The sequence below is a fragment of the Heterocephalus glaber genome, unplaced genomic scaffold (assembly GCF_053883595.1).
Source record: "Heterocephalus glaber isolate CG9 unplaced genomic scaffold, H.glaber_assembly_v1.0 deba00000331, whole genome shotgun sequence".
NCBI lineage: Eukaryota > Metazoa > Chordata > Mammalia > Rodentia > Bathyergidae > Heterocephalus > Heterocephalus glaber.
The window spans coordinates 31,409,435-31,423,913 of NW_028258142.1; the positions used below are offsets into that span (position 1 = coordinate 31,409,435).

General features: G+C 46.5%; 1 protein-coding gene across 6 annotated transcripts; it reads left to right on the forward strand.

Annotated features, from left to right (window-relative positions):
* Positions 1-7,957: 7,957 nt before the first annotated feature.
* On the forward strand, positions 7,958-13,866 carry Cxxc1 (CXXC finger protein 1). Of its 6 annotated transcripts, none has more exons than XM_087192892.1 (15): positions 8,311-8,838; positions 9,538-9,652; positions 9,753-9,853; positions 10,144-10,379; positions 10,468-10,644; positions 11,040-11,066; positions 11,143-11,388; positions 11,555-11,683; positions 11,832-12,016; positions 12,321-12,528; positions 12,608-12,718; positions 12,857-12,906; positions 13,052-13,148; positions 13,359-13,511; positions 13,587-13,866. In XM_087192892.1, exons 1-15 carry the CDS (start codon positions 8,832-8,834, stop codon positions 13,731-13,733), a joined length of 1,989 nt encoding a protein of 662 aa, XP_087049018.1. In that variant the 5' UTR covers positions 8,311-8,831; the 3' UTR covers positions 13,734-13,866. The 6 variants fall into 6 exon arrangements, with proteins under 6 accessions (XP_087049046.1, XP_087049018.1, XP_087049027.1 ...); XM_087192901.1 differs by having other exon boundaries at positions 8,314-8,838; positions 11,555-11,674; XM_087192911.1 differs by having other exon boundaries at positions 8,350-8,838; positions 11,555-11,662.
* Positions 13,867-14,479: the final 613 nt, after the last annotated feature.

Here is a 14,479-nt window from a genome sequence, read left to right on the forward strand (position 1 = left end):
CTGGCCTTTATCACCCACTTTAGAAAAATCCCCACTAGGGTTATTCCAATTTATAAATTGGAAAAGTGAGGTGGATAGGTTTTGGTTTAGAGATCAAATTGTCACCAAGTGTAGTGGTATATACCTGTAGGCCCAGCTTCTCCAGAGGCTGCAGCAGGAGGGTTGAAAGTTTGAGGCTAGCCTGGGTTACTAAGAAAGACCCTGTCTCAAAATTTTAAAAAATGTAAAAGGGCTGGGAATATAGCTCTGTTTTAGTATTATTCTCATTAGGCATAATTTTTGAGGAAGTAATAAGTGAATTGTCACAGGTAGGTTTTTGAGAGGGCTCAATTTCAATATTATACAAAGGAGGCTCTGAGAGAGAATAGCAAGATGAAAAGCAGGTTGAGAGGGAAGTCAAGAAGGTGGATAGCAGCAGAAGGCACCAGAGAAACAGAGATCCTTAAAACCTCAGAGGGTTTTTTATATAGTTGGAAATTCACTGGGACAACTTCAAATTTGTCTCTTTAAAGGAAGCATGAGTCTCTACTAGTCATTACTATGTTTAGTGCCTTGAAAATATACTTCTCATTGAATTTGTTTAGTTTTTTTTATTTGTTTAGTTTTACACATTTGAGCTTGCAAATAAACTAATTTTGAAATATCAAGAGCCCAAATTGTATCTACAGACTTTCAAGTCACCACAAGTAATTTTAGCCCATAGTGACAAAAAGTTAAAAGAAACAGAAACAGAACCATAAATTTTAATTATAAAAGAAGCAGGTGTTCTGGATCTTTAGAGAAGGAATTACATACCTTCTACCAGTAGTATCTTCAGAGAAGGAATTACATACCCATAGATGAAAGACGAAAGTTTTCCTTCCTGAAAATTGTGTACTCACCTAAAATAAGGGTTGTCCCTCCTAGACACCTAGATGAGGGAATACTGTCCTGAGAATCTGGCAGAAGGACACCCAAAGAAAGGTTTGGAATCTTTATCAAAGAGGCAAGACATTCAGAGAATGAGAGGACTTACCCCCATGGCCCAAAACCACCAAGTAGATAATGGGGTTCAAGGTCTCCTGTAGGTACCTTTATGCATGCTGTATTAGTCATTTTCCCATTGCTGGAACAAAAATAACCCAAAACTTGAAGAGTAGAAGAGGTTTATTTGGTACAATGTTTCCAGTGGGTGCAGTCCAAAGTTGGCTGGTTCCAAGGCAGAAATTCATGGTAGAAGAACATAGTGGAGGACAATTGCTCATCCTATGGCAGCCAGGAGGCAGGAAGAGCAAGGAGAGGCTGGGTACAAGAATAAACCCTTATAGGGTAGGGGATTTAGCTCAGTACTTTCTCTGCCTGCTGCACAAACGCAAGGACCCAAGTTCTATCCCTGGTACCAAAAAAAAAAAAAAAAAAAAGAATACACACTTACAGATCATGCCCCAGTGACCCACCTCCTCCAACAAGGCCCCACCTCCAAACATGAGACTTTTGGGAAAGATATAAACTATAACGTGCTGCCCTGGCTTCCAAAAGGCACATGTCCATCTCATTAAGGAAAATGCATTTAGTCCATCAAAAAGAGTTTCCAAAGTCTTAATAGTTCTAACATTCCTGAAAAGTCCACATGCAAAGTCTCCTCTGTGAGACTTTCTGTGAGCCCCTGTAACATTCAATAGCACATGCATTCCTACTCCAAAAGGAAGGAATAGGGGAATAGACAGAATCAGGATCAAAGCAACACCAAAACCCAGCAGGGGAAGAAATGCTGTAGCTGCATGGACAGCACCCTGGGAAGTTCATTTTGAGATATGGGCTCTAAAGGGCTTAAGCAACCCACCCCTATGGGCTTGCTGATTGCAGCTCACATGGTCTCTCTCTTAGGCTGCCTCCACTTGTTGCCTAAAGCTTTCCTCAGTAGACAATCTACATTCTTGGCATCTCTAACCTCCTGGAGTTTCCACTGCATCTTCAACTTCACTCTCATATCTGCACACACTGCCTTCTCATGGGCTCCTAGCTTGGTCTATAATTCTGTCACACATTTTTGCTTGGTCTCTCAGGCCTTCTGAAATCTTCATGGAAGCCTCCTTGACCATCTCCCCTTGACCCCTTAACTCTTATTTTTTTTACATGTTTAAAATACCAGCGCCACATGGATGATGCTAAAGTCAAGCTACTGCTTGAGCAGTAGCTGAGCCCCTTTGGATCATGGCTGCAGTGACCTCTCAATGCCTGGATGGCTGAACTTGTAGATATACATTTCTCTAGGCAGCCCTGAATGAGCAGGTATCCCAGAGACTTTCTTTTCAAATGAAGGATTTATAGTTCTGTATCCTTTATCCTGCAATGGGTGGGGTCTTGCTGATTTCTGAAATGCCCTCAAGGCATCTTTCATCTTGTCCCTGTACAAAGTACTTGACTTCTTTTAATACTAATCTTTTCAGCAGCCATGCTGAAACCATGCTTTCCTTTGCTCCAGCTATTCAGGTGTTTCTGTTCTGGTGAAACGGCAAACTTTTTCAACCATTCATTTGCTCCTGATTTTCACTGTAAATCTCACTAAAAGCAGCCAGCAGTATTCATGCCATAGCCTGTACATTGGGCCACCTTGAAATTTTCTCTTCCAATTTAATCTGTACATTGGGCCACCTTGAAATTTTCCCTTCCAATTTAATTAATCTGCTGGCCTTAATCTCAGTCTCCTGCAAAGTCTTGGACATGAGGAAACTGTAGATACATTTTCTGCCAGATCATGGTATACATGGTCTCTAGTCCAACTGTGAATGGAGTCCTTGTTCCAAACTGAAAACTCTTGAGCCTGGCCTTTACTGTCTGCCTTCCCATCATCATTCTTGCCTTCTCAGCTTTGACCAGTATCATGTATCAAGGACTGTTCACAACATCCTAGGGCTTCTCTAACCCAAATTTCCAAATGCCTCCTATAAACCAGTTCCAGTGGCTTTTGAACTACATGGTCAGGTACAATTGTTACTGGACAGTTTTGTAGCCTTAAAGAGGCTACAGTAGTTGCAGCTACTTAATTTAGCAGTCCTAGATTTGCAAACAACAAAAGCCTCTAATACCAAGGTAAAAGCAATAAAACAAAGTTTAATAAAACTGTTAATTAACATATGCATGATTACACAGAAGAAAGAGAAAGTACTACAACACTAATTGGAAGAGCTTCAACACCTGACATTCCAATTTCAGTGCTGGGGAGTCCTGTTATACGGCTTTCTGGGTTCTGACTGGGAAGGGTTCAGTCAGAGTACCTTCTCCATAGGTAAGACTCCAAAGTCCTCCTATCAGTGAGGCCCCTTAAATAGGAGTTGAGACAAAAGTGGCAGTGTTCCAACTATATGCATGGCTAGAAGCAGGGAATTTGTGGCCCCTAAGAACTGGGCAAATGCCCAAGGGAACAAACATCTGTGTCTTCTAGATAAGTAAGAAATAGCCCATCTATGAGACTGGGCCAAGCTCACAAGGAGTTTCTGCTTATATCACGATACTCTGCCAAGGCACCTCAACATCTAATCTTTAGAACAAGGCCATGGCACTCTGTTATGAACAAGGGAGATTTTTCTAGGCTTAATTTTAACCTTTCAGGTTGGTGTCAGTCTCACCTGATATCCAGGTTCATTGTACCCTGAACAAAGAATTGAGTAGGGCATACAGAAGTGTAAGAAAGACAGAGATTTATTAAAGGAAAGTACATTCCATAGAGCAGGATTGGGCTGATGAGAAAATGCAAGAGTGAGTTTGACTTAGAGTGGCACCATCTGTTTTAGGTTTGAGATTAAGGTACATTTGGCAGAAGTCCAAAGTGGGAAACACCTAGAGATGGCAACAGCTAGTAATGAAAATGCAGTCTCCATGCCTCACAAGCTCAAGGTCCTGAGCTCAATTCCTGGTACTAAAAAAAAAAAAAAAAAAAAAGGAAATTATGAAAACAAGCTTCCCAGCAAGCATTTACTTCAGGATGAGATACATGAATACAGTGTATGGAAGAGATTTAAGTTTTTGTGGCCCAAATTTGTTAAATAAAACTTTGAAAAAACTCTACACAAACTCTAAAAAAAAATTGCATAAAACTCGAAAAAAAACAAAAAAAGAAAATACACTCTCCAAAACAGAGGATCAAGGGAGCCAGAGATGGCAACTGCCAGTACGGAAAGTAAACCTTCAAGAATGGAGGGCAGGCAGACTCCAAGATGGCAACTTCCATGAGTCCAAGTTTGCTTCTCTTTTGATTTCCTAGAATTTAAGAAGTTGTTAGAGTGGTATACTGGGCTTCTTCCCAATCAACTGTGACTCTTCACCTTCACATCAGGAGGGGGAATCTATGGACTTACACAAGCCTAGACAGAACCAGTGTGACTGCCAAAGTCCTCAGGGAGGGAATAAAGGCTGCAATGTTAATGATACAATGACCTTGGGATTACCCTACCATACTCTAAACCAGTTAGCATACCTGCTCCTCAAGTTCATGCTAGAGGTCAAGGAAGTGCGGTAAGGGCAGGAGTATAGTTTTTATGCTCATGTCAGGATCTTAAGGAAATATAGTGAGATTAGCATCATATTTCTCAAGTTTATGTTAAGATGTTAAGGAAATATGATGAGAGCAGGATGCTCCTGTGATCTCTATGAGCCAGAAAACATCTTGTCTATTGTGAGCCTAAGGCCAGGGTGTCTGCTACTTTGTCTATCTCCTGCTTCACAGTCACAGCAATGAACCCACTCCTAGTACCAGTTTTCTTTACTATTCACTTTCCTGTCACTGGGACAAAATATCCAATATCCATAACTTAGGTTTATTTGACTCATAGTTTCCAGTGGATTCAGACCAAACTCACCTGGCTGTAAGGCAGAAACACATGGTGGAAGAGCATGGTGGAGGACAGATGCTCATCCCATGGCAGCTGTGAAGTAGAAAGAGTAAGGAGGAGCTAGGGACAAGAATACACTTTCCAGGTCATGCTTCAGTGACCACCTCAGAACGCAAGACTTTTGAGGGACGTTTTATACCTAAACCATAATGCATGTCCACAGCAGCACTGGAGATAGAGATGAGTCACTTCAGATCCCAAGACAGACAATATATAATGTTGATCAATTCAAGCTTAGAAACTGTAAAACACTTTTCAGCTTACTTGGGCTGCATTGTGTGAAGAGAAATTGTCTTGGGCCACAAATGAAATATATAATATACCTAATGTACAAAAGTAACAAAACTTCCTTTATTTAAAATTATTTTATTATGTTGCTAAAACTAAACAACCAAGTCCAAGTTTAGTCATTAAATAATGAAATTTACATATTTGATTAATAACTATAAACACTTATCTTTACCTGTACACAAATATGTAGGTAGGTGGATATACTATTATCAGTAATCACTCCATTTACTTGGCAAGTTACACAAGTGCATGTAAGGTCTGATACACACTGGTTTTGATTAGATTGACTGTATGGTGGATGCAGGTGATGGATTGAGCCCTCCCCTACACAACTTTCTGCTGCCACCTATGCAGCCTATGCTCTGCAGCTGAGACTTGAAAAATGTCTCTAAAAGTCATAAAATAATGATAAAAGTTCACCATCTTGTGGGGCCACAATACTAGCTATCTATGGCAGCATTTGGCATCTAGGCTGGATGTTGGACCCACCTGCTATAGAACTAAGAGTCCTTTTCAGTCTTAGGAATTGTAATTCAGGAGGGGCACATAGTTCTGAATGAGTGTTCCAAAGAAGGTAGAGAATGTGGGAGCATGTATGGTAAGCAGTGTTAATTTATTATTAATTTATAATTTAATTTAATTTATATGTTAATTTATAATCCCAGCCACCTGGGAGGCTGAGGCAGGATGTTTGTAATTTTGAGGCCAGACTGCCCAACATTGGTGACTCCTGTCTCAAAGTCCCATAGGAGACTCTCTTTCAAAGAAAGAAAAAAGAATGTATGTACTTACTGAAAATGTCTATAAAAGAAGAATGCAATAACCTTTTATTATGCATCTCGAGTCTCTGGGTACAACATAATTATCTGGTTGATCCTGCAGTCAACGGGTGGAAATGAAACAGCTCTTGCTCTGCAGGGCCTGCTAGATATTTTAAATGATAATTTCCTTATTCCTACCTGTTGCATAAGATGTTTTTCAGAGGAAAGCATCCTGAGAGGTACCTTAAAGTCTAGGGATGTCCCTTGTGCTAGACAGAACTAAAAACTTCAAGGCAATGGAAACTTAGACTCAAGACAAGGAGCTATGTGGACCAAAATTGAAATGGGGTTCAGACTATAAAATTACAACATAGGACTATAATAGGAAAAACCAGAAAAGATATACTGTAACTTGATCGGATTCAGATCCAGGATATTACCGAGCCCATCAACCGCCAACGCCTTTAGAAACCCTCTTCCCAAGGGTGGAGGGGGTGAAGGGCACACAGGTAATGAGGGAAAAATTAGAACTAAGATACATCATGTACAGGTACAAGCACCCAATGATAAATGTAAACGTATTGTATACCTAAAATGTACCAATAAAAGAATATTTTTTAAAAACCCTCTTCCCTGATTGGTGGGGCAGATTTCAGCCTGCCTCCTGTCTAATGATGGATCGCCGTGCAAGAAAGCTTTTCTTTTTTGCTATCTATTCTATTTTTTGCTATCTTTTCTTTTTTGGCTTCTATTCTCATCTGGCGGTGAGTGAATCCACGTTCCGTGTCAAAGGTGGGGACACATGTTCACATTCCTAGGGAGCTACTTGAGATTTGAGATCTTGCTCCCTTAATGGCTTACATACTCCACTTTGAAAAATCCCTTCAATATTGCTTTTGTTAGCAAATCAGTTCCATTTTGCCACTACACAGAATGTCAGTGTCTAAAATACGGAGTTTCGTAAAAGACAGAGCTTATTCACAAGGCAGCAAATCATATGGAGACCACAATGCTAACCTCAGCAATGCTTCCTGAAGAAATGAGTTCAGGGCTATTTGTGAGATAAAGAAACAAGATGTTCGGAGAAACGCGGAAAGGTGATTGCAAGTAAAGGGGGAGGGGGGAATTACCAGTCTGCGCATGCGTATTTAAACAAGGGGCTTCATAAGGCGAGTGTTCAGAAACGGCGGTGATAGGATGCTCTGAGGCAGGAGGTTTTGGCCCTCTAACGTTCAAAGGTTACCCATCGGAAACTTGTGGAGAAGCAAGTGAAGGGTAAGTGGTTTCAACGAGTTTAAGACACACAGAAGTGGGCTCTAAGTTCCTGAAAAGAGGTTTAGGCAACCATTACTACGATGACCCCTAAGTCAGAGGGGTTCTCTATAGTAAAGATAATGGGAGTACATTGTATAATTACATTATCTCTAAAATTGGTGACAAAAGCAAGTAACTACAAGCAAGTGAAGCTAAGGGGTTCTTTTCCTTTTCCCTTGGATTCACTTTTATGGGTTTTTAAAAAATTTTATTTTCACAACCTCTAAGAAGATAACCAGGAATAAGCCTGAAGATCCATGTTTAAAACATTTACGGCAACTTTTAGAGTAACATTTGGAAGTGTTTTGTCAACCTAAAACAGAGTCTCACACGAGTGTGTAAGAAAAGGAGTTTGAGCCAAGAGTGAGAATGACCACCCAGGAAACACTTAATCTAGTTGCCTAGAATAAATACTCAGATAGATCCATGAGGCCTTGGCGGGGGGGGGGGGGGGGGGGGAGACGGGGAGTTGTATTTGTAGGCAAAGGTAGCTCAGGTTGTTGATTGGTCCTTGTGCGTTTATGCGACGCATTCCGGAAAGATGTGTTGATAGTCATTTTCCAAGTTATTTATTACTCTAACGGTGTCAAGAACTAAAATGAAACTGTTAAAATTAACTAGATCATAAGACTGGAATCCCGAAGATCCTGACTGCTGTTCAACTTGTCCTCCAGCCCTGACAGGAATTTGCAGACCCCGTTTTTCGGGCTATGTCTTCAGTCCTACTCGTTGAACAACAAAAAAAGTAAAGTGTGCTATACTTAGGCTATTGTTCAGCTTATAGAACTAAAATGAAATTTGCAATTATATTCAGGATTATATTTAAATAAAATAAATAGAAGAGGAATTTTACCAGACCTGCCTGAAAAACCTCAGAGTAAAAGCCCAAGAAAAAGCGGAGGCTGGTGATGTTGGAGACCACAGAGGAAACTGGTGTTCTTTGTCCGGGTAAGGCACACAGCATGCCAGTGTCTCACTGATACACATGAAGGGGAAAGTAACTGAACGGAGGAATGAATGACATTTGATCCAAGTAGAATTTCTGGAGCAGCTGCTGTTGCAACCGGTGTACGGAATTGGCTTCCAAGATGGCGGCGACCTTGTAAAAATCCACCATAGGGCGCCGCCATGTTTCGCTTGGGACTGTAAGAAGTCGGTTCCCTGACGGAATCAGATTCCAAGATGACATTTTTGTGGAAGTTACAAAGTATGTGCGACCATATTGCCTGTTACGACGAGGACTTGCAAGCAGCCACTGTACGGACCCGACTTACAAGGTGGTAGTGCTCTCAAAAAAGCAACATTATAGGTGCGACCATGCTTCCCACGAACATATGAATTCGGAAACCGTACGGACTCATTAATCAAGATGGTGGCGCCTGAGGGACGTGCAAAGGCAATAGGAGGGCGACCCATTTGTTTGACGTTGAGCCTTCTTGTTGGGCATGCGCAGTAGGACTACGGTGCCCGGGAAGTGCGATCAGTAGCGGAAGTAGTTGTGGGCGCCTTTGCAACCGCCGCGGACGCCGCCGAGGTGTTTGTGCAGGTTTGCGGGACTCCAGCTGGAGTGTGAGAGTGAGCCGACAGCGGAGATATGGCGAGTACGGGGTCCAGGCAGGGGTTTGGCGATAGAGGCCGGTGGGGTTAAAACTGTGGTGTCTCGGCAGACGCGTGGGGATCTGTGGTGAGCAGTAACCCGAATCTGTGGGCCAAATAAATGATGGGCATCTGTGGAAGAATGATGGAATGTGGAGTGAACCTTCTTGTGGTTCTGTGTTGAGCCATTACGGGGGTCGGTAGTGTAAGTTTAGCGGGTACCTCAGACAGCGTGTGGGAAACTGTGACGAGGGTTCTTTGGACAGAGGGATAAGGGGTTTGTGTTGAGCCGTATTGGACAGTCTGTGTTAAGGGTACTAGTAGGTGGGAAACCATGATCTGTCTGTGAGACCATGAAGGAAAGGGTGTGGAATAATTTAGGTGCTAACTGTCTCGTATTCCTGATAGGATTCGGTGAAGACTTCTGACCGGGACAGTAGGTGTGATGAACTAGGGTGATCCTAGGGTGTTAGGAAGGTCTATGGCAGAGTTTTAGAGAGTTATAAGGAGAATAATGAGGTATTTAGTTGAGTGATGGAGCTCTAGGGAACCATGACAGAGAGACTTATGGGGAGCCGTGATGGGCAGTCCATAGGTAGAGTGGGGATGGGGATCTGTAGCAAGCCATGTGGAGCTATAATGGGGAGATGACCCAGTACAACTTGGGTTGTCTAAGGAGACATAATGGGGTGTCCCACAGGAAGGAGATGGTTCAGACCCAGAGCATCCAGACGCTGGGGACGACAGCAAGTCAGAGAATGGGGAGAATGCACCCATCTATTGCATTTGCCGAAAACCGGACATCAACTGCTTCATGATGTAAGTTAGGGAGAGGCTGGTGGGGCTGACATCTGGCAAGGTTGGGGAGGCCAGTTGGGCATACCTTTCACATCTCTGTCACCCACCCCATCCTCTGCAGCGGGTGTGACAGCTGTAATGAGTGGTTCCATGGTGACTGCATCCGGATCACTGAGAAGATGGCCAAGGCCATCCGAGAGTGGTACTGTCGGGAGTGCCGAGGTGAGGGAGCTGGGATGCATATGGAGAGCAGGTGGGCCTTCCAGAGAAGGGGAAGAGCTATGGTAGGAGGGATCATGGGTAATAGGTGGTATATGCCCGTGGGCAGGGTGTTTGTTGGTTTGTGGTGAGCTGGAATGTGGGTTGCATTGTAAGCACTGACATGCTTACTGACATGTAAGCAACTCTGCCTTGAAGCAGGGAAGCAAACAGGTGGGTCAGAGAGAGAAAAGGAAGAAAGAGGTTCTGGGACAATTAAAGCTCACCATGCCAACCATCCCTTTATCCCACAGAGAAGGACCCTAAGCTGGAGATTCGCTATCGGCACAAAAAGTCACGGGAGCGGGATGGCAATGAACGGGACAGCAGTGAGCCCCGGGATGAGGGTGGAGGGCGCAAGAGGCCTGTCCCAGATCCAGACCTGCAGCGGCGGGCAGGGTCAGGGACAGGGGTTGGGGCCATGCTTGCTCGGGGCTCTGCTTCACCCCATAAATCCTCTCCACAGCCCTTGATGGCCACACCTAGTCAGGTGAGTGGCAGTGGTTGGGCTGGGTAAAGTAGTCCCATCTTGGCCCATGCCCAAATTCCTGATTTTTATTCTGGGCAACATCTCTTAGCATCACCAGCAGCAACAGCAGATCAAAAGGTCAGCCCGCATGTGTGGTGAGTGTGAGGCATGCCGACGCACAGAGGACTGTGGCAACTGTGACTTCTGCCGTGACATGAAGAAATTCGGGGGCCCCAATAAGATTCGGCAGAAGTGCCGGCTGCGCCAGTGCCAGCTTCGGGCCCGGGTGAGCATGGGCAGAGCTGGGCAGGGTCAGGTGGGAGTGCATGGCTGGGAGGTCCAGGTAGAGCTGTTTGAGACTAGGAATGATGGACCCAGGTGGGATGAAGCCTGATTTTATCCAGACAGCAGAGAAGGGCCTAGCATGTGTAGATGCATGAATGCTACATGACTAAATATGCTGGGCTGGCAGGAGAACCCCTGAATCCTAGGAAGGCAGGGTAGAGTCAGGTGTGTATAGGTGGTTGGGCATGTCAGGACACAGCCGGCAGGGCAGAACATGTCCTGTTGGTGAGGGGTACGGGTACAAGTGTGTCAAGGGAAGATGAGATGGGTAGGGCTATGGCAGGGCTACCCTCCATCTATCTGGGGCTGACCTAGGCCTTCCTCCTGCCGGCACAGGAATCGTACAAGTACTTCCCTTCCTCGGTGAGTCCAGCCCCCAGGGCGGGGCAGGGCATGCGGGCAGGGCGGTCAGGGCCAGTCCTGAGATTCTGCCCTGCAGCTCTCGCCGGTGACGCCCTCAGAGTCCTTGCCAAGGCCCCGGCGGCCACCGCCCACTCAACAGCAGCCACAGCCATCACAGAAGCTGGGGCGAATGCGTGAAGACGAGGGGGCAGTGGCATCATCCACCATCAAGGAACCACCTGAGGCTACAGCCACACCTGAGCCACTGTCAGATGAGGACCTAACACTGGATCCTGACCTGTACCAAGATTTCTGTGCAGGAGCCTTTGATGACCATGGCCTGGTGAGCACCAGGAACCTCCCTGGGTGGAAGGGTGAAGGTTATAGAAGCAGAGAGATTCATAAGGGGAAAGAGGAAGGCATAGAGTATGAAGGGTTGCTTTGGGAAGTGAATAGGTATTGGGTTGTCCAGAGTGGGGCAGGAGGGTCACTACACACCCTGCTTGCAGCCCTGGATGAGTGACACAGAAGAGTCTCCGTTCCTGGACCCTGCACTTCGGAAGAGGGCAGTGAAAGTGAAGCATGTAAAGCGTCGGGAGAAGAAGTCTGAGAAGAAGGTGATGGAGAGGGTAAAAAGGGTATGGGAAGGCAGGAGCAGGGTGGGGAGGGAGATGCAGAGGTCAAGGGCTGGATGGGACAAGAGCCAGAAAATGCTGGAATGGAGAGGGAGGTAGGGTCTGAGGATGACTTTGATTCCACTGTGACCTCACCTGTTTTATCCTACAGAAGGAGGAAAGATACAAGCGGCATCGGCAGAAGCAGAAACACAAGGATAAATGGAAACACCCAGAGAGGGCTGATGCCAAGGACCCTGCGTCACTACCACAGTGCCTGGGGCCTGGTTGTGTGCGTGCCGCTCAGCCAGGCTCCAAGTATTGCTCAGATGACTGTGGCATGAAGCTGGCAGCCAAGTGAGTCTTTCTTGGGGGGGGTGGAAGAGAGGAAGTACAGAGTGGGGCATGACCAGAGCCCTTGTGTATATCTATCTATCGGTCAGCCATCTATCCTACATTTGAACAATCACTCACCTATCAGTATAGCCACTGACCCATCTTATCTGCTATTCATTCATCTGCCCATTCATCCATCTTTCAGTCACTACCTGCCCATCCACCTACCATTTGGCTATTCACCTATTATCCTTTCACTATTTCATAATCCATTTTGTTAATTGCCACCTTCCTGACTGGCACCCTACCCACTCCCTCTTTGCAGCCGAATCTATGAGATCCTGCCTCAGCGCATCCAGCAGTGGCAGCAGAGCCCCTGCATTGCTGAAGAGCATGGCAAGAAGCTGCTAGAACGCATTCGCCGTGAGCAGCAGAGTGCCCGCACCCGTCTTCAGGAAATGGAGCGCAGATTCCATGAGCTTGAGGCCATCATTCTTCGAGCCAAGCAGCAGGCTGTGCGCGAGGATGAGGAGGTTAGGAAGCATGGGTCTACCAGGGCACGGTCGAGTACTTGGTCACACCTGGCCTCATCATTCTTTCTACCCCATGCAGAGCAATGAGAATGACAGTGATGACACAGACTTGCAGATCTTCTGTGTCTCTTGTGGGCACCCCATCAATCCCCGTGTTGCCTTGCGCCACATGGAGCGCTGCTATGCCAAGGTCAGGGTGTCAGCCTAGGGCGTGGATGGTGTGGGAACATCAGTGGGCCCATGGGGGACAGATGTGATGTTTGGTGGTGTCTTGGGAGGGCATGCAGCACACATTCACTATTATCTTCATTTGTGCTCATCCCTCCAGTATGAGAGCCAGACGTCCTTTGGGTCCATGTACCCCACACGCATTGAAGGGTGAGTGAGGTGCCACAGGGAGTTCAAGGAGGGATGATAAAGGTGGGGTCAGAAATGGAATATGTGTGGAGCTGAGCCAGGAAATGGGCATGACAAGGATAGGTGGGCCTCTTCTCATTCTCCATTACCATCTCTAAACTTGTAGGGCCACACGACTCTTCTGTGATGTCTATAACCCTCAGAGCAAAACATACTGTAAGCGGCTCCAGGTGCTATGCCCCGAGCACTCACGGGACCCCAAAGTAAGGTTTTCCCTCAGTTCCCCTCATTCTGTCCCTCCCTGCCTCACCCTCCTTCCCTCATTTTCCTACTTGACAGTTTTCATTCCTTTCTCTTTCCCTGAGTCCCTTTCTCCTTATCCTCCTCATTCCCTGTTCCCAAACTCCATTCCTTCCCTCTGTGAGCACCGCCCCATTCTTCCTTCTCCCTTGACACCTTTGGTTTCTCTACAGGTGCCAGCTGATGAAGTATGTGGGTGCCCCCTTGTACGTGATGTGTTTGAGCTCACAGGTGACTTCTGCCGCCTGCCCAAGCGCCAGTGCAATCGGCATTACTGCTGGGAGAAGTTGCGGCGTGCTGAAGTGGACTTGGAGCGTGTTCGTGTGGTAGGTGTTGATGCTAACAAGGGTTAGGGGAGTCTCAGGAGCTGTTTCTCATGGCTTCTTCCACTCCCTTGGCAGTGGTACAAGCTGGACGAGCTATTTGAGCAGGAGCGCAATGTACGGACGGCCATGACAAACCGGGCAGGGCTACTGGCCCTGATGTTGCACCAAACGATCCAGCATGACCCACTCACTACCGACCTGCGCTCCAGTGCCGACCGCTGATCCTCACCAGCCCAGAGCCCCTCACACCCTGCATTCCAGTCGGGGGAGTGGCCCCAGTCCCCGTCTTGTTCCTTCTTTCCCTGTGCTCACCTTTTGACTGCCTATTTGCTCTATAAAAGGTTCTCAGAATTTTCCTCAGTGTCTGTCCCCGTTTCTCCATTCTCTGTGCCTGGGTGGGACTGTGACGTCTACTGACCCTTGCCTTCCCGCTGCCCTGAGTTTTGTTAATAAAATTTTGAAGAACTGAGGAAGATAACTCCTGATGGTCCTCATACTTGCTGCAGTTGCAACTGTGTTCTCAGTCCCTGCATGAGATGGGCAGTGGCACACTGGTACTCAGGAGGACCGAAGTACATGAGTAGGCTGTGAGTATCTAGTTGGCACCCACTCTGCTTGCTTGGGCTGTGGGGGTTGGACCTGCCAAGGGAGAGCCCAACGACCTATATGCGCAGCCTCTTGTCTTGGGGTAGTGGTAACCACCCGGTCAGCACTCATACCCGTGTGGTGGCCTGGCTGCCCTGTGCCAGGCGGAGTTGGAGACGCGTTTACAGCAGGAGCCCACTAGGCTTGTGTGGGGAGCCCCACGCCACCCCTCTCCCGTTGAGGGGCACAGCCCGGGCTTTGGGGCATGGACACCCACCCCACTCCCTATGTCTGTACCTGCAGCGTGCCACTGCCCCCCTCCCCCCATCCGTTCTGCGGGAAGAAGCTGGAGCTGGGGACTCTCGCTGGGAGAAGGCGGGACA